Source organism: Haemaphysalis longicornis, unplaced genomic scaffold (genome assembly GCF_048455015.1).
Source record: "Haemaphysalis longicornis isolate Haplotype H1 unplaced genomic scaffold, Haemaphysalis longicornis Haplotype H1 scaffold_1, whole genome shotgun sequence".
NCBI classification, from domain to species: Eukaryota; Metazoa; Arthropoda; class Arachnida; order Ixodida; family Ixodidae; genus Haemaphysalis; species Haemaphysalis longicornis.
Window position 1 is genome coordinate 479,137,023 of NW_027526203.1, and position 22,980 is coordinate 479,160,002.

Below are 22,980 nucleotides of genomic sequence, written 5' to 3' on the forward strand. Positions count from 1 at the left end.
GTCCTCCCAGAAACGATGCGGGAACGTAGGTGCGGTTGGAAGCTCCGGCGGATGGCACTCCCTCCCAGTGAAGGTGTCGCACTGGTGGGCAGGAAGGGCAGTTGGGTGTAGGGCAAGGGGGACGCGAGAGGATGCCATGCATGTAGTGGATACGGGGTGAAGTGAGAAGAGTCTGTGCTTTCCGGACCGCAGATGCGGCTTCACGGGAGAGGGTGAGTTGGAGGACCGGGAAACACTGCCCACTTGCGTAGTAGCGCGCAGAGATGCTGCTGGCGTACCTGACGTTCTAAAATCTTCTGAGTGCCAGGGTGGTACACAATTCCCCCGGCCTCTCCTCGTCCGCTTCTACTAAAGAGCGCAGGCAGTCCACCAGTCTTTCGGACTCTCGCCTCCTGTCGCCCGACGGCGATTGCTGTATTTTTGACCCGTTGTTGAAAGCGCTTTCACGCAGCTCCATCGATGGTGCATCGTTGATTGCTTCAATTTCGCCTCTTAAGCGATCCACGAAGGCCTCGTTATCGAGGACCTTAGTATTTATCACCCAACGGTTGTCGGCCCTCCCCTTGATTTCGCGCTCAATTTTAATGGTGCATGTCACCAAACCGTGGTCCAACAGGAGTGACGGCGTAATCAATCAATAATGACAGCGCATGCCCCGTTGGGTACACCCGGTCTAAACGGGCCTGTGACGAGCCACGTCATCTAGCGTCGCGGGTAGTTGGTCACCCACGCTGGAGCAACACGTCGATCAAGTCACCCTCCCGAAGGACCGCTTTCAAAACGCGTGCCTTAGCGTCCACCACTGCCTTAGCACCTCCTCTGCCGCCGGCATTTACAGCGCAGTTAAAGTCGCCTGCTAGGCCGAGTTGACCCGGAACCACCGGAATGTCCCGAATGGAAGATAAGAAGTCGGCACGCGCCGCATGAACACACACCTCCTCTCACCAGTACGTCGACGGTGCAAAAACGCCTGTCCTTCGCCAGCTCGCAGGCATTTACGGTGAAGTTATGTTTGCGGATTAGAATTGTGGTTCCGCCCGCTCACCCGCCGAGGTGGCTCAGTGGCTAAGGCGTTGCGCTGCTGAGCACAAGGTCGCGGGTTCGATTCCCGGCCGCGGCGGCCGCTTTTCTGATGGAGGCGAAAAGCAAAAACGCCCGTGTGTACGAGATTGCGGCGCACGTTAAAGATCCCCAGGTGGTCGAAATTAATCCGGAGCCCTCCACTACGGCGCGCCTCATCGCCTGCGTTGCGTCGGCGCGTTAAACCCCACAATCAATCAATCATCCGCCCGCTCGGGTAGGTGTGAGGGTGTAAAACATCAAACTTAGTGGCCAAGAAAACGTGCAAAATTTTGAGAATGGTGTGTTATTACATAAGTGTAAAATACAACCGGCTGTTTTAGAGCTAAGGAAAAAGGAAGTAAACCGTATTTTTTGCCGGAACGGTTGTGCCTACTATTCTGCAGACCAAGCTTTGGATGGAGGAAACTTAGATACTCTTATGAGATATTTTACCATTATTTCAAATAAGAAGTTGTTTGAAGAGCTTGGAAATGTTTTTGAGTGCCTACAGCGCCGGCAACAAGTTTTGTTAAACTGCAGCTCTTCAGTTTACAAAACTTGTTGGCTATCGCAAAGTGAAGCCACTGCTATAAGTCAGATGTATACAAACAATGAACGGACTCGAGCAACTTATTTTGTAGCACCTATCCCCAGTGGCTAACACTGAATTTTCAAAGAACATCTTCCATGGCACTGGCCGGCACTCTCCTCAATAGTTCTTTTTCTCTTCATTGTGCGGCTCAATGTACAGGATTTCTTTTTAATATGTACACTTCGTAGGCTGCAATCAACCTCTCCCCAAGACCTTTTGCTTTTTTCTTGGGGCGGTACTTGCTAGAATTGTTGTGTTTTCCACAGGCTGGTGGCATACCTGCACCGTTTTGCGCTGCTGAGAATTTATCCAATGATCCTGACTTGGAAACTGGTAGCATATCTGGTGCAGCCCCTTTTGGTGCCTGCTGGTCTGCCCCCTGCGCTGTTCACACAGCTGGATGCTGTGTGAACCCTGCGCTGTTCACCTGTAGCGAAATGGATGCCACGGTTTTAGGTTTTCCAAGGCTTTTTGTACATGTGTCTAGAGCACAATTATCTTCTCTCAACATCCAAAAGACTAACAAGCTTATCTGCACAATGGGCTTCAGCAACATAGGATATTCTATGGCTATGACTTTCTCATGAAAAGCACACAGGTATGGTAAGCTGCTTTGCTCGTGGTGAAGTCTTTATTAAACCAAAGAGAGGACATACGCAGTACACGCTGGGTCCCAACGATGTTGTCAAAGGGTCGTGTTTCGACAAGGCATGACCTTATAAGTTTAGATTATCCAAGATTGACAGTATACTGACAGAAATGTTTGGAACTGACTCCGGAACAGCTTCAGAATAACGAATGCACGAGGGCAGCGTGTGTATCGTGGAAGCGATACCACAGAATCACTGTGTAGTTGTCGCTATTTAGACAAAACACCGCCAGATCAGCAACATTTACACTGTTGGACAAATTCATTCGCACGTAATTTAAAACTCTGTTCCTTCGCTTCGGAGCGCTTGTATGGGTGGCACTGGCAAATAAACTAAGCCTTGAATTCCACACGCGTACCTGGATACATTTGGGAGCGAAACCTCGTTGGCACTATTTTTAAGCAGGTGGTGATCAGTTATCCCAGAAGAGCAGTGTTGTGGGCGTGTAATGTAAACCCATGGTGCTTAGCAATATTTGCGCGCATTATTGGTCATACAAGAAAACGTTCTACGCGGGAATTTTCACAAAATTAAGAATTCCGGTAAAATGCAGTCCCCTGCTCCAGTTTTAACGACCTACTTGTCTCCCTCAGCAAAAAGCGGTCATCGTCTCTAAGATTACCATAAACGAAGTACGAATATCTTTTTGCTACATGGCCTGATCGATATCGGGTACCCTGCTTCGTACGTTTATCGCTCTCCCCATATAAGCTTAGCATTTGTTTAGAGAAACGGCTCAAAAGTACCTCAGGACATACAAGAAAACAAGAAAGGTAAAACAAACAAAAATGAAGATGAACTATATCCGTTCATCTAATCAACTATCCGTTCAACACATTTTCTGCGCTTTAGTGACAAACAGCGGTGGCGCAACTGTTCGAGCTGGCCGTTATCGCTTCTCGGAGGAATTAAAGTCAACAAGCAGATTTTACTCAGCGTAAACAAAGCGCCCTTTCGCGATTTCGCCAGCACGTCGACCGCTCGCCGAGTAAAGCTCCAACAGTTAGACTTTTGAGTGGAAATGAATAGCAACCGTGAATACAGCCTTGGGGTTATATGACGCGTCTCTTCCCTCCTCGTAGTCTTCCAGAACAAAATTAAACGCAGTACAGCCGCCCCGCTTCAGTCGCAGGCCATCGCCGACTCGCATTAAAAAAATTGCTGTGGTTTAGCTTTGGTTAACCCTAGCTGATAGCGAAATATTCACTGCCCTGGCCAGGCCCATTGTCGAGGTGGGGTTTCGGAACGATACACAGACATGTCTGCAATCAATACTCTGCTTATTCTTCATCTTTTTTCGCCTCACGGCGTTATTTAAGCCTCGCCGCTGTACGAGCGACCACAGCCCGATCTTCTTCCTCCATCGCACACTGCTCTGTGCCGCACGTGGCCTCTTGGACTTTTTTTTGTGGCGCGCGCTTATCGCTGCGGCGGCGGCCTCCTCGCCTTCCTCCGCCAGGTGGCGACACGGGTTCCGCGCACGCCTCCGCTCCCTCCTCACCTCTCTCTCCCCTGCCGCCTATCTCTCCCCGCCATCGGGCCGCTGCTTCGTGCCGGGCGCTTGGGGAAGAGGGTGTGGTTCGACCTCTAGCTCTCAAGGTCGAAACTGGTCACCCCGCGAAGAGAGCCCGAGGTAGCGTGTGTAGCTTTCGCTAAAAAATAAAAAGCAATTCGCCGGCTCCGATAAACTCGGCCATGTATACAGGTTAAAAATCTCTTCCCGTTTAAGAGAACAATACGTCTAAACCTCAATTTAAAGTTAAGATAAAGTAAAAGTTGTTCACATGACTAATAATTTTTACACTAATCAACGTTAGTCATACAGTGGTTAAGGCGTTGTGCTGCTGAGCACGAGGTCGCGGGTTCGATTCCCAGCCGCGGCCGTCGGCTTTTCTGATGGAGGCGAAAAGCAAAAAACGCCCGTGTGTACGAGATTTCGGCGCAGGTTAAAGATCCCCAGGTGGTCGAAATTAATCCGGAGCCCTCCACTACGGCGCGCCTCATCGCCTGCGTTGCGTCGACGCGTTAAACCCTACAGTTAATCACTTTAGTTATATCTTTTGTATAAAAAATGTACTTCGAGTCAGGTCATGATAACGGCTGGGTCAAGCCAAGTTCGAAAATCACGCATCCTCGAGGTATGGCCGCCTCTATGGTGGTTGAAGCCGTTATTCGGCTGCTCGCATAGACACTATTCAGCAGCCGACCGATTTTTCGGACCTGGAGGGGAACGAAAAATAGTCCGAATAAAAGAGCAGGCCGAAAAGTCCGTGAGTAGTTGCTCCTATGGGACAACTGTCCGTTCCTCGGAAAAGACCGAAATATCCAGCAAGTCCGAACTTTTGGAGTCCGAAAAAAACGGTCGGCTACTGTATTCGGTTACAACTTAGAAACAACAACGCAAGTTGCACCCGCGCCTCATCATCGCAACCGGCTTTTCCTACGCTCAGCGCAGAGTGCGTTACTGCGAATATTTTTGGCAGCACAAAATAAAAGAACCCGTAAAAACAAACCAAGTGATATTGATGTTCTTGCGAGTCTAAATTTTCAATGTCAGATACATTACCACAACTGACACACTGTAAAAAATTTTCCCCAGAAAAAACACATTTTCTGGCAGCTGTCCTGCCAGAAATTTTCTGTAAAGTCATGCTTTGTGCTTTAAGGCGGTAGGGTTATTAGGCTCATTTTCCGATTTTCCCCTGCCTGCTAGCCGCCCGCTATCAGCCGTGCTCATCAAGCGTCCGCCGAAATGCGTCATCGCTGCAAACCGGAAACTGCTGCTGGTTCAGCCAGATACGACGGCTCGTCTGAACCTCGAACACGGGAAAGCGGCTACTGGAATGTGGAAAGAAGGACAATGATACTACAGCAAAAACAAAAGAAAAGATACGCGATTTCCGCAGCCGCCGCGCCGGCGCAGTAAAGTTTGTTCTACGCCACGCCAGTTGGCAGATGCTTGGCAGATGGGTCCCGAGCCGCTCCCGCAACTCGGCCGTCAGCCCGAAGCGCCCCGCCACTGAAACCGATGCCGGCTCCAAACTTGTGCCACGCGGTTAAAAAAAAGGGGACATAAAATTAAGGCCCGGCAAAAATGAAGGAACGTCTAGAGTGAGACCAGAAACGAACTAAAATGTCTCCGTATAAATAAAACGGACACCTCGCGTCCAGCTGCGCCATTTTTAAATTACTTCAAATTTTTCGCGGCCCTGACACCGCTGCAAGCTCTGAGCGGAAAGTGATGAATGGCGCCTAGCAGCCAGATGAATTATCACCCTACAAATTAGTAAGAGTGTCATTCGAGACGGTGGTCACATAAGAATAGGCATGGATATACCTATCTCACAATCCCCCCAAAAATATAAAATTTTCACCAAGTTGGCACACATTGTAATAACCTAACCAAAGGGAGGGCTCGAAAGAAAGAAAATACTCCCGTTTATAAAGGAAAATATAAGGGAATATAAGGTTTATAAGGGAAAGAAAATACCCCCGTTCACAAGGAAGGAGGGGAGAAGGAAATAAACAACTACCGACCAATATCGGTCCTACCGGTCTTTTCAAAGGTATTTGAAAGTATTATCAGAGTCCTTCAATGCTTCCCTGGTCATGGAACTCCCGGCCAAGTTTCGTACAGGGACAAAGGCTACCGCGAGGGGCGCCACCGCAGATCGGAGGGCATCGGGCGGTCGCCGCTGCTCTGTAGCCAAACCGGCAGGCAGGAACGCAGTAGCAGCATGCACGTTCGCACCAATTTTTTTCGCCACTCACAAAATGACAAGTCCATTTGAGCGGCCCACGACACGTAAAGCGAAAGCGCACTGCTGATAAGGCGGCGAGCGTCTACTTTATCTTATACCCCTGCTACACTGGGGTCCAAATGTCATTTGAACCAAATGTCATTTGACTCAAATGGGTTGCTTCAAATGCCATTCAGAATCCGCCGTGCTACACTACAATTTCGATGGCATTTGAAAGCTTTCACAACTGTTCGCTGTGCTGTAGTGGCGCTGTTGTTGCCCCGTTCCGTTTTCGTACACTAATACAACAATCAAACTTAGGAGCAGTCCGAGGCAGTAAAATGATATCAAATTAGAAGAGACACCAGTTTTGACTCTAAATATGGCTGTCTTGCGTTGTTTTTGTTTGTGTTTTTTGCAACTGACCCCCTGGTTTTGAGAGTATGAAAATTAAATATGTTGATTTTGTATTTTAAGTAAATAAACAGTGAACAAAGTTTCACAAACAAGAATATTTTGTTTGTTTTACGTACGGAAGTATTATATTTTTTATTGCCGATCGAAGACGCTGCGTCCGAGAGTGCTGGAAATGGCATTTGAAATCTTAAATGTCTCTCTCGGTGCTCATTTGGCTCAAATGTCATTTGAGCCAAATGGCATTGAAAAACCTAGTGTAGCAGCACAACATGGCATTTGAGCCAAATGACATTTGGTTCAAATGACATTTAGACCCCAGTGTAGCAGGGGTATTACTCCGTGGTTCGTTCTCTGCCAAACGCGCTCTGACCACGCCCCCGGCTGCCCTCCGATCAACACCAGCGCCGCGGCGCGGCCTTCCTGGGCAGCGTACGAAGCTCTCCCATAGCGTGACGGCGAAGTTTCATGACCAGAAAGGCATTATATTATCAATGATAGACTCATATCTTTTTTTTTTAAAAATGGGAACAATAACTCCAGCGCAATATGGTTTTTAAAAACCTAAATCCACGGAGATGGCGCTAATTCGCATCAAAGAAAAATTGTAGAGAACATTGAAAACAAACTACTTACACTTGGGCTATTCCTAGATCTACGAAAAGCGTTCGACGCCGTGCAGCAGCACATACTAATTGAAAAACTTGAAACGTATGGCATACGAGGTGGAGCGCTGAACTTAATGAAAAATTATCTGACAAATAGATATCAGTGCGTTTCTGTCAACGGTATCTCATCCATTCAAATGAGGATTCAGTATGGCGTCCCCCAGAGCTCTATTTTAGGGCCGCTGTTATTTCTCATATACAGCAACGATATTACAGAAATTCCCGGTTCTTCCGAATTGATAATACACGCCGACGATACAAACGTATTTTTTACTGAAAAAACTGTAGAATGCATACAACAATCAGCTAATGCGCACCTCATGAAGCTATTGCAGTTGTTTTAAACAAATCATTTAGGCCTTAATGCTAATAAGACAAAATACATCATATTTAAGCCAGCAAGTAAACGAGAGACCAGCCCTATTTAAACTAACGTACGAAGATACCTTACTGTAACAAGTGGCTCAACAAAAATTTCTTGGTGTTTGGTTTTTTGAGAAGCTTTCATGGTCGTTTCACGCCAACAAACTTAAAGCTGAGTTGTCACGAGTGACAGGAAGCATATACCGAATTCAACATCTGATAACCTCTCCGGTAAAACAAACACTCTACTATTCTCTTTTCTATTTGAGGCTGAGTTATGGCATATTAATTTGGGGAACCATGACGGCCTATAACTACAATAGCTTGATTATTTTGCAGAAAAAATGCTTCGCATATGTGAAAACTACGAAGGAAACAAACAAAATTTAAGGACAGATCCACTCTTTATAAAGTATAACATGCTTAAAGCTGATAAAATCTGTTACTTCAAACTCTTACAACACATTCATAAGAACCGCCTACTTAACGTACTAACCGCGAAACCTAGCACATACCCAATACGCAAGCCCTTAATTCCACCACCTACAATTCGCACTAATTATGGTAAACAGACCATTCTTTATCAGGCTACACAAATATTGAATAGCGGTGATATGAAAATGAATTTCCTAAGAGTACTTGCACCATTCAAAAGCGAATGCAGAAAATGTCTAGTCCGTAATGGTGCATCATTCTCTACACTGTGAAGTGTTGTTTCTGTGAAATATTGCACGTTTCTGTAATAATTTTTGAACCACAAGAACGTTGCATTGTATGTTTGAATATGCAACTTATATTTATGAGATATTACCCATGGTGTAACCGAATTCACTAGGCCCATTGTTAGAAATACATGTCAATTCCCTTCTGTACACTGTACGCCCGATTAACGTTTTGTGCGATGTATGCTTACTTAATGTTTGTTATTATATGTTACACGGATAGACACACGCCTGAAACGATTCATCTATGCACGTGGATATATTGTAGTAGCATTGCGCTTCATTTTTTAAATACATGAACCTGTGTTATGTGTTTTACTCTTTTGCTACGTTGAATTTCTGTTATGTTTCCTATCTCGTTCAGCTGAGAGCCAGCTGTTCGAATCTAGATCCCTTGTGTGAAACTGTGAAACCTGTAAGGGGGCCGGGGCCTCGTCAGGCGATGCACGCCTATAGCCTCGGCTCCCTCTTAGAGCTGTCTAAGAAAAACAAATGAAAACAAAAAAAAAATAAAAATAAAACGGCAAGACTTATGCAGGCACTGATCATGAAACGGATATCGTACAGCGCGCCGTCCCAGAAGCTCACCCACACTAAATAAAATGAAATAAACACCATCATCAGGGCAGCATATTAGGCAGCCTTCAACCTCCCACTACTCGCTGTTGCCGAAAGGTCTGCGATTCACCTACCGGAACGACCAAACAGCAGGTTACTCGCTCTGAGAAGGCCATTAGATTATTGCCTGCAGGCGGCATGTCTAAACACTTGAAAGAAATTCTTCCAGCCATTATGATGGCAGTTCATGTCGGACTGACGCCTAGACCCGACTGGCCTGGAAGGCTACGCCGTAGCTGGCCAAAAAGCGCTCAAACTCGCATTCTAAGCTCTCTGCGACGACAAGCGGCACACTCTCCTCCCCGAAAAATCTGTGGAACGCCTTCGTATCTTGCGCTTAGGAGCACCATCTTTCCCCATGCCAAACAGGGATCGCAGCGCCGAAGAACCGCAAGCTCTCCGCAGTATAAAAACCAACACAAAAATTCACACATCTAGATATTTTATAGAAAACGTCTGATATTACCTTGAAATACGAGAGACATCCACCTCGTGCACGTAACCGGGCCACATAGCGAGATATGCAGGGGATAACAACTGAAACATTACACATCATCAGGCATCCCTGACCAGCTCGTTACCAGAAGGTTAGCGTGAGCTCACTGAGAAAGCAAGGAGCTGCCGCATCTCGGGCACTCGACTTCGGGTTCTACCCTTGAGCCCTTACAATCCGGCTCAAGCCCCCATATACCTTACTCAATACAAGTATTTTCTCTGCCTCCCTCCCTCTTAGCAAAAAAAAACCCCTAAAAATGTAAGGCTGGCCAAGACGCTAGAGAGTAAAACTTTCAAACACTGACATTGTCGCCTTCTCGATTTTAAGCGTTCAACACCCCGCGGCCGAAACCTTACATGCGGCATCTTCAGCTACACAAGCGCACATGACCTCTGCCTTTCGTTGCCCCTAGTCTAGCTCTCTTCACTTTAGGTCAGTGCTTGGGAAGAATGCTAAATACACGAACTCCGTCCCCAAACGCTCCATTGACGTCGAAGTAATGCTATCGCGTCGTACATCTTAAGAGCTAACCGTAGAAGTCTACTGCAACTTTTTTATGTTTGTTATTTTACAAGCATTTTCTGTTTTTCACTACAGAAAATGTCAGTTCTCTGTTTTCGGTTTTTAGTTTTCTACATTCTTACAAAATTGTTCTGTTATTTAATGTTGTTTTTCTCCACAGAAAATCTGTTAACCTTCTGTGTTTCACTGTCAGGTTTTTTACAGCCTATTTGTGTTGCGCATACATCATTTTTTCTTACCGAAATTATAACAATGTACTGTTCCACGTTTCCGGTTAAATTGTCTTGCTTTGACTCATTTTGACACCAATCTCTGTCAAAATAAGTCCAAGCAAAAGTATTCAGCACCTCGACACAATTTCTGTTATGGTCCTTCGTAAAATACATTTTCTGTTACTTTTTCACATCTTGGAAATACTGCAGTTGACTTCGAGGCTTTATGCTTCATGGGTTAGAATAATCATACCTTGAAAAGAAAACATCATCCTGTATCATATCGTTTGAAACTGCCAACACAACTACTGGAGTGCCGTATATAGCATAAAGCGACCACTCAGGCACACAAGAGAGCAGGGTGAAAGTATCACTGAGATAATTTATTTTTCTGCCGAACTGAAGGCTATTGCTACCATGAATTAACTAAATTTCAAACAAAGTATCAACAATATATCAAATATGAGGATCTATGAGTATGAAAACAAAATCACATTTCATTATATTGTGGCACAGAGAACAAAAGGAGACTGTCAGTGACAGAAGCGCTGTTAGACTGGGAATATCACTTTTTTTTTCAACTTTCACAAATGCATGCAAACACGCCACTGAGGTAAAACAAACTATATACAGAACGCAATCTTGCAGCAAGCACAGTGATGAAGGGTGAGACTTCTGGCACACATAAGTGACGTTAAACAGAGGACATCTCTCCTGCAGTGCATTACGCTACAAAACGTTCATATCTTGTACTACTACAGTACAATACTACTACGGTGGGAACTCCAATAAGACTACGAGAATATTTTTTTTCTACTTCTAAAAAAAGAAAATCAATGAACAAAATCAGACATTTTTACTGCTTTCTGGAAGCAGAAAAATGCAACAGAACGCAAGTAAGATGGTAATCAAAAATGAGAGAGGAAGTGTTGTGAGACTAGGAACATATATTTTCTTCCACCCTAATGAAATCACAAAGGAAGGCAGAGAACATTTAAATCTCAATTCATATAATAGCAGAGTAACTAAGGATGCGGAACGTTTGGTGCAAGGCGCTTCAGTCAGAAACATCTTCACTGCTGCTCAGGGAAAGTGGAGGGGGGCTACTTCCAACACAGTGATCAGAGATGCGACCTTTGGAAACAGGAAATGCTGCTTTTGCTTTGACTTCTCCACCTTCGCTTCCATGAACGGGTTAGTGGCTGCAACTACCCTGCAACAAGAATAACATACGTTCCACATATAAAATACATGGGCACCAACGAAACAACATCGTTTGCAGGGTTTTATGTATGTTAGCATGCTGTAATAACTATGAGCTTCCAGTTGTTTAAAATTAAGTGTTAAGCTAGACTTAGGTTTCGTTCCTGCATTCCGTTTTCTTGTGCCACTGATGTACCAATTGAACACAGGCAAGGAATATATACATACAGCAGGCTATGAACATTGCAAGGTGGTGAATAAACACCCTTCACTGTATTTGTTCACTGCCCGCTTTACAATACGCAGCGGGGGCAGTCAACCTTGATTTTTTTCCCAACCGGCCAAACCGCGTCTGCTCAGTGACTAGCCAGAGTCACTGTTAATTATTAATCAATATTAATATTTGTATATTATCCTACGTAACTATCAATGGCTACATCAGCCTTGGCTTCAGTGAGCGGGAGCGGTTCGGCCGGTTCAATAAAAATCAAGGCCTATTGCTCTCCCCATGTGAATTGTAAACCGGGGCGTGAAGTGTAGCTACAGCTATTCAAAAAGGCCAGACACAGCCACACAAAAAAAAAAGAAATAAAAAAGAGGAAGCTTGGGCAGACTTGAACCTGTGATTACTTCTGTGAGCATAGACGTAACCTCTACACCAAACTCCAGGGCGAAAATGGCATTTAATCAGCCTGAATTTCATTCCGTCTGAACGGAACTTTAGCAACCCACGCTAGACACTGCCTATGTGGTGGCAGCGTGGGTTGCTAAAAAAAAAAGACACCGCCTATGTGGCGGTTCAACGCGCGTGGCAGCGTTGAGCCGCGGTCAACGGAGCATCGCAGTACAACGACTAAATAGAAAGGGAAAGAAGAGCACGGCGGCCGCGTCGTGCGTATAACATTGTCCACAAAAAAAAAAAAAATTGGCCGTGTATCTGCTCCTTTCGTTGCAAATGTCGTCAAAAGACGATAGTCTTTAACGACTTTTGTCAAGTAAATACCTCCCTTCGCTTTCCCGCTCACCTCTCATGTTGTTCCTGTTGCGTCGCGCTCCTCCCAAGGTAAAGACGCCAAAGGTTTGCTTAAATCATTTTAAATTTCCCGCGTTCCACTTCTCCAAACCGGGTGTCTCGATGCCAACGCTGCCGCACGGCAAAGACGGGTGTGAATCGAGGCGCCCTACTTCAACGTTTATAGAACCGCGTTTCCCTAGTCCACGTGCGTTCCAAGCAGAACGTGGAACCTATCTAGTGGAACTTTTCGTAACTCTTGCCACTTGGTTTCTTCAAATGCCGCCAGAAGCTATATGGCGCGGGCGACAGTAGGCGACAGCGGAGTGATAATTTTTTTCTTCAGTTGATGAAGTATTTAATTTTGCCAAAATCAAACTTGTACAATTTTTTATAAAGGAACGCTGCAAATATCATTTCTGCATTAATTTGTTGTCTTATATATGCGTAATGTCTTGTTCTTCTTCAACAATATTGACAAGTATGAACATTACACCGGACTTACATGGGCACATTTAGCTGTGACTATATAAGACTATTGCGCAGGCATTGTTTTACTTTGGCTGGGTGGCTGAATCGAGTCACAGACAGACAGACGGACAGACAGACATACAGACAGACCAAAATTTCTGGGTTTAAGTAGCCCAAGAAAGACTATCGTCTTTAAAAAAAATTACGCCCACCTCCCCTCGCGGGAACCCTGGTGTGATGCGACGCTGAAGGGGGTTCCATAGTGCGTTTCCGTTGGGTCGATTACTCGAATTGCGTGAGCAATCGTCGGGTAATGCGAGAGAGAGAGAGAGAGAGAGAGAGAGAGCAAGCATAGCGCGGACGACCGTCGACTGAGAGACCGGCCGGAGCGCGGCACTCCGCTTATATGCGCAGCGCGCCCGAAGGAGAGGAGACCGCGGAGAGAAAGGGCGCTGCACATGCGCACAGCGCGCTTGCGCCGCGCGCAGCGCCGCCCACCGGCGGAGTGAGAGAGCGCGCAGCAATGCGCGCGCCACAAATGTTGGGGGAGAGGGCGCGCTATCACGGCGAGAGGAGAGGGGTGAGCGGAGGAGAGACGCAGCTGTGCGGACGCGGACAATGACGACGCAGGAAGGACAGGGCCGCCGGCAAGAGATGCTGCTCTCAGCGTCGCATCTAAAAAAACTCGTGTTAGGGCGAGCGTCCAAATTGAGGCACGGCACAAAGCTCTTCTCGCGCGAGACGACGTATCGTTGCGGTACGGGGCGCGCGCTTCATAAGAATCTATTTCCATCCAACAAGCGAACAAACAGTGCAGGCACGAAATAGAGAGGCATAAATAGCAACAAGGCTCCGCCTCCACAGACATAGTAGAAATTCATACTCACCGTTAGAAGAGGCCTAACTCAGCTAACCCTGGATACGCAAAGCGAAAGCTTGGCTTTGTCCGCCCGGCTGAGTCTTGGTTAACCTTTGATGTGGCCGTATTGCCGACCACAGCTCAAAGCCGTTTGGTCCTGTGCAACGCTCACAGAAGGAGGCCCGGCGAACGCGGCGTTCATTCACGGCAAATGCGCCATTCCTCTTCGCCGGCCGCGAGACGAGTCAGGTAGCTCGAGACGACCTAGCGGCGCAAGTATGCCATGCTGCGGGGGTGGTCGGCTGCTGATCAGCTGATCGGTCACTAGCGCGGCGGCGGCCGCTGCTCATATGTGCAGAACGACTGAAAATGAGGCCTTGTGCGCAGCGTTGAAAGCGGGCCCGGCGAAGCACGCGATGCGCTTCGAAGGGTGCGTGTCTAAATTGCGCGTCCTCCCCAAACCACTGCACGAAAGTAATAAAGCTTTGCTTTAAAAATTGAAGAGGAAAGCCCGCCGCTGTTTCTTTGTGATGTTAGAGTGTACGTGCTGGTACCCACAGGGTGGCCATTTGCAAAGGGCCGCGTTTTAAAATTGCAGGACCGCAACAAAACTACGTCGGCTGGGCGCTGTTTTAATTGTTTAGTAAATCCTTGTAAAACTTAAAAAAACATTGATATTTATTCTATTTTATGCAAATTAATAGTCAAATATTTTCATGATTTCACGCCTGTTATTGGTCAAGACGAGGAAATAACAGAAAATTTGTATTTTTTCTGTTAACAGGTTTCTGTTCACTAACCATCGCAGAAAATTTCTGTACGGCAACAGACATTGTATGTAAAGACTCTGTAAATTTAGAGAAATTGTTTACAGTGAGTCTACCAAAACGTAAAATATCATAAAAAATTGTCATTCCCAGTCAAACCGGGGGTAAAAATGACGAAACAACCCTTAAAAAGAAAATATAACAAACTTCAGTTTACTATTTATGGCTTACGTGTTTATTTAGTTATTTGGAAAATACTGCAGGCTAAGAATAGCCCAGGCAGGAGTGGGGGTGGTACAATACGAGAACATGACCAAAAAAGGAAACAAAACAGGTGGCACGAACTAACAAGTAAATATACAACATATTACGGTACATGATCTAAGCCACTTCAAAAAAAATTTCAATACACCTTAACACGTTTCCAGATTCAAAAATGTGATGTGGTAGTTCGCTTCATTCTGTTATTGTGCGAGGAAAGAAAGAATATTTTAAATTGTTAGTTCGAGCAAAGATAGGAGTGAAGTTTTGTGAATGATATCGTCTAGTTGTACGCGAAGATAACGGAACAAGAATGTTTGATAGGTCTAGTACAGTTTTTTTTTGCTGGATAGATAGAAAAGAAATTTTAGTCTTGCTGTTTTCCAGTGACATTCTAAAGTTTAAATTTTTTATCATGCATTCGTTCAGTTGGGGAATCAGACTGGCGATATCGGTTGAAAATAAAACGGACGGCTAACCTTTGGATTTTCTCTACATTGTTAATATCTTTTTTAGTATGCAGATCCCACACCTCACATGCATATTCCAAACCAGACCTCATTATTGTATTGTATGCTACCAGTTTAGTACTGCGAGGAGAACTTTTGTGTTTATGCCTTAGCATGCCTAATTTCCTACGTGCGGATGAACAAATCTTTTCAATGTGAGAAGACCAAGTTAGTTTTCCGGTGATTGTTACGCCAAGATATTTGAAACTTTATGTTAGTAAAATGGGGGTTCCTTTTATACTGTACGGGTCAATAAATGGCTGTTTCCTGTTAGTGATGGGCATGAACATAGCTTTATGAGTGTTTACATTCATTCCCCAGCGGTCACACCACGTAGCTATGGCTTCGACAGATTGGTGCAGCATTATCTGATCAGTTAATGAATTAACTGAACGGAATAAAAGACAATCACCAGCAAATAAGCGGATTTATACACCTTGTTTAGCACATGTTGTAATATCATTAATATAAATAAGAAAAAGCAGACGCCCAAGGACACTTCCCTGGGGAACATCGGAGTTAACAGGGAGAGGGTTAGAATAAACACCGTTTATGTCAACAAACTGTGTACGTGAACTTAAGTACGATGCAACCTATTTAACAATTGTGGAGGGGAAACCTATCAAATTAAAGGAGTGCTGACACCAAATTTTGACGCTTAAAAAATGATATAATTGGCTTCATCAGTTTGTACAGATGCCTCACAGAAATTTTTGCAGCGATCCGAGGCCGGAATCACATCTAAAATCGATTTTGATTGTCCCGGCCGCGAGCTTCCACAAAGCGGCAGCACTAGCGAAATCGCTTTCGGCGTGACGAAACATCGGCCGGCGTGTCTGGCCGGTTCAGGGTGACGTCATATAATCGTTTTCGGAACCGGAAACGATATCCTGCGCTGCTGTTGTCGGTGGTATTCGTTTGGGCAGGAGACGTACGGGTGTAGCTGTGTGAGCAATGCTTGTAAACTTTGCGCACTTTGCGTGTTCGACGTCTTTGCTCTTCAGTTCGTGGCTGGCGCATGGTGTTCCCTTGCACTGGGTGCCGAAAACTGCGCGGTGCCGGCACCGCGCTGACGCGCACTGCGGCGACGAGGCGACGCGGCGGTGCTCGTCGCTGAGCTCGCCTAAAAGCCCGTTCTACATGGGGCGAATTTCGCTTGCGAATTCGCAGTAGCGGCGCTGCTCGTGCACCAAAACGATCTATTCTCGTTGCTGTGGCGAATTTCCAAATGTTTGCAAGAGTCGAACTTCTCTTGTGAACGCCGCTTAGCATTTGGCAATATGTCGCAGCAGTGAAAATAGAAAAATAAATCGTTTCGGCGCACGGGCGGCGCCGCAACTGCGAATTCGCACGCGAAATTCGCCCCATGTAGAACGGGCGGTGCTATGACAAGCTCGCGGAATGCGAAATACTGCTCGTGGAAGCCTGTCCAAGCAAACCGACGACGACGCAAAGATGCATTATTTTCCACGGGACGACATGCAGCTCTAAACGTGGACTGAGTTCGTGCGCGGCGGCGGCCGCAAGAACTGTCGCCCAAGCCAGCGGGCTCGGCGTTGCTCGAGTCAGCTTGGGCGTTGGCATAGAGTTAATAGGTGTTGGGAACTTCAGGCTTAGTATCGTGGCGAATATTTGATCGCCGGTATCTGTACAACTGCGAATGACCATCCCTTACACAACTTTTCACCACACTACCATCCCCTTTTTCGCATACTGAGCTTTATTTTGGCGATAATTGCCGTTTCAGCGATCGGTGGCCAAGACATCTTCCGCGGCCTGTTTTGATTCTAGCGCGCAGGTGGCGCCATCTTTCGGCCGCTCGCCGCACCGCTGAGCCGGCAGTGCTGGGTCGGAGCGCCGAACCTCCGCTGCCGGTCAGCGTAGGATTACCATCGCGGCAAATATTTGAACGCCGCTTTTAAATTCAGCGCTGATAACAACCCCTAGCACCATTTTTCACCACACTAACATCTACTTTCTCGCATGTGGAGCTTCTTTTTCGTGATCAGATTGATTATAAGAGTGGCGACAAGCTGTTGCTATCACGGTCTGCGCCGGTTCGAGCCGCATTGATATTAAAAAACGGACGACGGCGAAGACATCGCCGGCCTAATCGCCTGGCCAAATAAAGTTGCTCTGTCTGTCGGGTGGAAGCGACTCATCCGAGTCTGACGATTCAGACGACATGTCGACTGCTCGGGCGAGTGCTGACCATGTGCAATCGTAGCAGACGATGCGGCGAACGTCCCTGACGTCACGGGTGAGACCGTGACGTCAGACTGGCCCGCTTGCAGGCTGGCCTTCGAACGGCCATTTTCCCGCGCGGCGACCGAATTTGAAACTGGTTGCAATAAACGTGTATAATTAATTCTGTGTTGGCGGCTGACGGCTTTCGGTTCGATTTTCGTAATTACTGGGTCAATAGGTATCTTTACAGCATAAAAAGTGAAAGCGAGAAATTTCGTGTCAGCACTCCTTTAAGTTTGTGAATTAGTTTAGAGTGCGGTATCGAATCAAATGCCTTGCTGAAGTCAAGGAAAATTACATCGGTTTGGCCTGATTTATCTATTACCGAGGTGGATGAATGGACACAAGAAATTAATTGGGTAGTTGTAGAGAGACCTTTACGGAATCCGTGTTGGAATGGCGATCGAACATTTCGCGCGTCGAAAAAAATTATCATGTAATTTGAAATGATGGGTTCCAGCAGTTTACAACACGTGCTTGTAAGGGATATCGGCCTGTAATTGGTTATGAGGATATTATTTATTTTTTTAAGTACTGGTATTACTCGAGCGATGCGCCAATCTGAGGGTACAATGCCTTGTGATAAGGATAAGCGAAATATTATAACAAGAAAGCGGGAAAGAGATTCAGCGTAACGACGTAAAATACATTTGGTATGTCGTCCGGACCACAAGAAAATTTTGTTTTAATGTTCAGAAGCATATGAAAGATACCCTCGAATGTTATGAAGTCGGGGTCGACTTCTGCGCAGTTTCCACTGGCATTATCGAACACGCATGGGTTTGAAAAAATGGAGTGAAAGTACCGGTTGAAGTCTGTCGCTATTACTTTCTCATCTCGAATGATTTGATCACCGAGCAAAATGCAGTTTGCATTTTTTTGTTTATTAGTCTTTATGTGGCACCAAAACTTGGCTGGATCGCTGTTAAGGAATTTCGGCAATTTTACTGAATGAATAGAATGCGTGCTGGCTAGACCGTATTTTTTTCTGAAAGGGTTCCTTTTAATTTTTGAAACAAGGGACCTTGTGACTTTCGTTTTCTCATGCGCTTAATTTTCCGTGCTATATGAATAATTTCCCTTGTCATCCACGGATTTTTGGAGGGTTGTTTTTAGGTTTGTTCGGGATGAATGTTTCGAGGCAATAGCAACAGAGTGACCGGAAAGTCCTCCAAAGACAGTTGACATCAACACCGGTAAAGCGATCAAAGGCTAAATCAAGGTAATCAAGAATTGATTCATCATTTGCTTTACAAAAGTTTTTAAACACTCTTTGCTTTACAGGCATTTTTTCAGGTTGATTGACTACACTGCATTTAAAGAGGACTAGCTTGTGGTCAGACAGATCATCATCAACAAATACATGCACATCAGAAAGGCATTTGCTGTGGAATACAGGTCAAGAATCGATGCTGTCTGCTCCTGTATGCGTGTTGGCATGCTCACTGCTTGGTCCAGATCACACGCTAACATCATATCCAAGACAATCTGATCACTGGAAGATGGGGAACTTAATTTGGACCAATTAATGTTCGGTAGATTGAAATCCCCGGCAATTATAATACGGCATTCAGAGTATTTGACAGAAAAGTTGTAGAGTTTGCTAAGAAAATCGGCACCAGAAGAAGGAGGGCGGTAAACGGCAACTAAAATAAAGGAATTTCCAAAGATGTTTAATTTCAGACATAAGCTTTCATGGTCTTCTATTTGTTCTAAAGGGGTAACGGTTACGTGGGCGATGAAAATGACAGCGACGCCTCCTCCACGTGTCGACCTATCTCTTCTATATATTTTAAAATTTTGGGGAACAATTTCGGTATCATCGATGCCTTCGCGAAGCCACGTTTCCGTGACTAAACGGTGATGTGGGACAGTATGTTAACAGTGTATTTTCGAGTTCAATCGTTTTATTAAGAATGCTTCGAACGTTGATATTAATAAGGCGCAAGGTTTTATTTAGCCGAGAAGTATTTGGTCGTGATGTTGCTGCGGGCTGCAATGTAGTTGCTAAATTAGGAGGAGTGATCGTTTGAACTTTCACGCGCCTGTTACTGCTATCACCCCACATATACGTGTCGTCATCGATCCGCAGCTTATCATGCAAGAGATACGGTTTCTTTCCATTCGCTTTATCTATCTTGGCACTGTCCCATAACAGTTTACGCCTACGGAGCGTGCAGCGAGAGTAATCGTTTTGAATTAAAAAATCCGTACCTTTAAGCTTCTTCGCGTTCTTTTGTATTTCTTGCGTCTCATTATAATCCTGAAGGTACAAAATTACGGGACGGTTGCCAGCTTTTCTTTCAAGTCTGTGTATGCGGCAAATTGAACTGCACTTAACTTGAAGTTTTTTGCCAAACAGTTCGTTCACTACCTCATTCTTTAAGTCATCTTCCGTTTTATTTACTTTTTCCGCGTGGCCATATATGACTAGATTGATTGATTGGTTGTAGGGTTTAACGCGCCGACGCAACGCAGGCGATGAGGCGTGCCGTAGTGGAGGACTCGGGATTAATTTTGACTACCTGGGGATCTTTAACGTGCGCCGAAATCTCATATGACTAGATTGGAACGGCGGCTATGGTCTTCGATATCGACAAGCTTTACTGACGTGTCAGCTACGGAAGATTTTAGTTGGTTTAAATTTGAATCAACCTGATCAATTTTACTTGTTGATTGGATCATTACTGTGACGGGGTTTTCGAAGTCAGAAATTTTACCGGATATAAATGCATCTTCCGTTTTATTTACTTTTTCCGCGTGGCCATATATGACTAGATTGATTGATTGGTTGTAGGGTTTAACGCGCCGACGCAACGCAGGCGATGAGGCGCGCCGTAGTGAAGGACTCCGGATTAATTTTGACCACCTGGGGATCTTTAACGTGCGCCGAAATCTCATATGACTAGATTGGAACGGCGGCTATGGTCTTCGATATCGACAAGCTTTACTGACGTGTCAGCTACGGAAGATTTTAGTTGGTTTAAATTTCAATCAACTTGATCAATTTTACTTGTTGATTGGATCATTACTGTGACGGGGTTTTCGAGGTCAGAAATGTTACCGGATATAAATGCTTTTGGGATGTCTGTTCGCTCTTCAACTCAGTTATATTTTTCAAGATGATATCCTGTTGCTCCAAGATTTTGATGAGCATTTCTTTTACGTCAGGACCGGGGTTTATTTCGACGTCTCCGCAAAGAATGAGCTTGCAGACATGGAAACAGTCATACATAATGCATATGCAAGTGTGTGGGCATGGCACAACAAGAAGATACCTATTACTTGATCGTACCGAGCTACATTCGTTACTAACAAGGATAACGAAACGGACAGATATGGTCAGCGTTGCTGTTCGGTTCACTTCGCCATGCCCACTGAAGTGGAACCGTTGCGGGCCGCTGATTATACTCAACCGTTGCGGGCCGCTGATTATACTCTTCGCCGACGATGACGTCAAAGAGAATAACGCCACGGGGCGGTCGACGGGATGCAGACTGTACAACACGTGCCTTGGTTCTGGTTCGTGGGGCAGTGCAGTAGTTGGTGACGAGGCAGGCGTAGGTAAGATGACGGGCTTGTGACAGGCTGGCTCGAAGAAGACGCCACCAAGCAGGATTTCATGGATAACGAAACGGACAGACATGGTCAGCGTTGCTGTTCGGTTCACTTCGCCACACAGGTAAGCATGATCCACTAGCTTTGAAATTACGAAGTATTATCGTATTGAGTCTTTTTGGCTTCGCGCATTGTATTTTTGTCCGCACATTTTCCTCCATCTCGTTCTCCAACATGGACGTCTCGTATGAGGTTGAGTTTTTGGCGGAGCATGACTACGCAGTTCCAGCTGCAGCCGCATTTGTTACTGTTTCATCGACTCCAGATTTTTCGTGGCGTTCGCGGTCCGGGGCGAGTTCATCTCACCCGAAGAGCCCATCAGCGCCGAAGCACCTGTACAAGAAGAACTGCAGCGGCATTGTTCTTTGTCGCAGCATCATGTAGACGTTCAAAATTTTGAACGTCTACATGATGCTGCGAGAGGTGCACCCGTGCGTCGGCGCGACAGAAACTTCCACACGACAAGTGAGTACACCGGTGTCAGTTTCCTGAAGATTTTAGACATCAAATCAAAAGCGAAGGCGATGGATGGAAAGCGGACACCCCGGAAAAGTCCCGGTGGGGAAAACCGCAGTCGCCGCAGTGCGAAGTATGACGGCTTCACTTTGTGCGCGCTGAGAAACATTGTGCACGGTCTCTTCCGGCGCAACGAGCCTCCTACTGCGCACAAGATTGCAGAAGAATTTCGGAGTGTGCATCTCCCCAGCCTTCGAACGTGGACTATCTGCTGCCTCCTGAACGACATCGGCTTCGTCTTCGAGAAACGCGAACGAAACTCGATGATGATCGAGCGTAAGGTCGTGCTGAATTGGTGGCAAAAGTATCTTCGTCAGTACAGGTAGCAGCACCGCAAGATGTTCTACACGGACGAAATTTGGGTAAACGCTGGCCGCACCGTGACGAAGGATTAGAGGGACGAGACAGTGAAATCGCTCCAGGACGCTATCCTCGTGGTTTGACGACTGGACTCAAACTGCCACCCGGAAAGGGTGCGCTGCTGGTAGTCACCCCAACCAGCAACCAGCAACGAGGACGGCTTTATTGACGGCTCTCTTTCTCCGTCTTCAAAGGAACGAAGTCGGAAGGCTATCACGAGGGTATGGAAGGCGAGCATTCGAGGCTTGGTTTGACTCTGTTCTGAGGAGTGTTGTCGCGATGGTCAACGCATCCTACCACTCCAGGCGCCTGGAGACTGTCCCGTCCATGTCCTCACGCAAGCCTGGAATACTAGCCTGGCTGACATGAAAAGGTGTCCCGTGTGAGGCAACGATGACAAAGAAGCAGCTTTGAACTGGGGGCACCGTTGAAAGACCAGTTTGTGAAGTTCAGTGTTGATGCCGCGGTAGAAAAGGCTGGGTGCGTCGTTCTGGGGTCGCTTTCATACCACTGCGAGTTTAACCCCATCGAGCTGCTCTTGGCGCAGATGAAAGGTGACGTAGCTAGGCTGAACACTGACTTCAAGATTGACAGCGTTCGGAAGCTCCTCATCCCAGCAGCTGAGAATGTTTCTCCGGAGAACTGGACGAAGGCTGTTGAGCACGTCATCGGCATCGAGGACAGAGGCCGATAGGCGCGTGGCTTTGGCGACCATGTGGAGCCAATCACCATCAGCCTCGGTGAGGAAGGCGACGATAGCTGTGGGAGTGCACATGACGGTGGTGCCTCGGACGACCTTTCCGGCATCGAGCGAATGGAGTGAGGCTTCAGCTCAGAAGCTTCAAACGGCTCTTTCCAGTGTCCACGAAGTGGTGATTAGTGGTCTGCCCTACAACGAGCTTGCCGCACACTATGTTTATTTTATGCAAGCAAAATTCAACTTTGAGTCGTGGATGAATGAATAAAAAAAATCTTGAAGGAAGGACAGGTCAGTGGCCTTGCGTTACGAAACGGGAGGAAGAGGGTTTGTTTGGTGGGAAGCCATGGCGGAGGTTGTGCAGCGCTGTGGGGGGCGACATTCTCTTCAAGGGTATTGGG

General features: G+C 46.3%; 1 protein-coding gene across 3 annotated transcripts in view; it reads left to right on the forward strand.

Annotated features, from left to right (window-relative positions):
• Positions 1-22,980, forward strand: part of LOC144173767 (uncharacterized) — a 78,975-nt gene that overhangs the window by 2,903 nt on the left and 53,092 nt on the right. Inside the window, exon 1 of one of the 3 annotated variants that reach the window (XM_077702041.1) lies at positions 20,936-21,070. The exons of the other annotated variants lie outside the window; for them this stretch is intronic. Within the exon in view, the coding sequence (XP_077558167.1) occupies positions 21,033-21,070 (38 nt within the window). The 5' untranslated portion in view covers positions 20,936-21,032. Of the gene's footprint in view, positions 1-20,935; positions 21,071-22,980 lie in introns of those variants that run through there. 3 annotated transcript variants of the gene reach the window in all.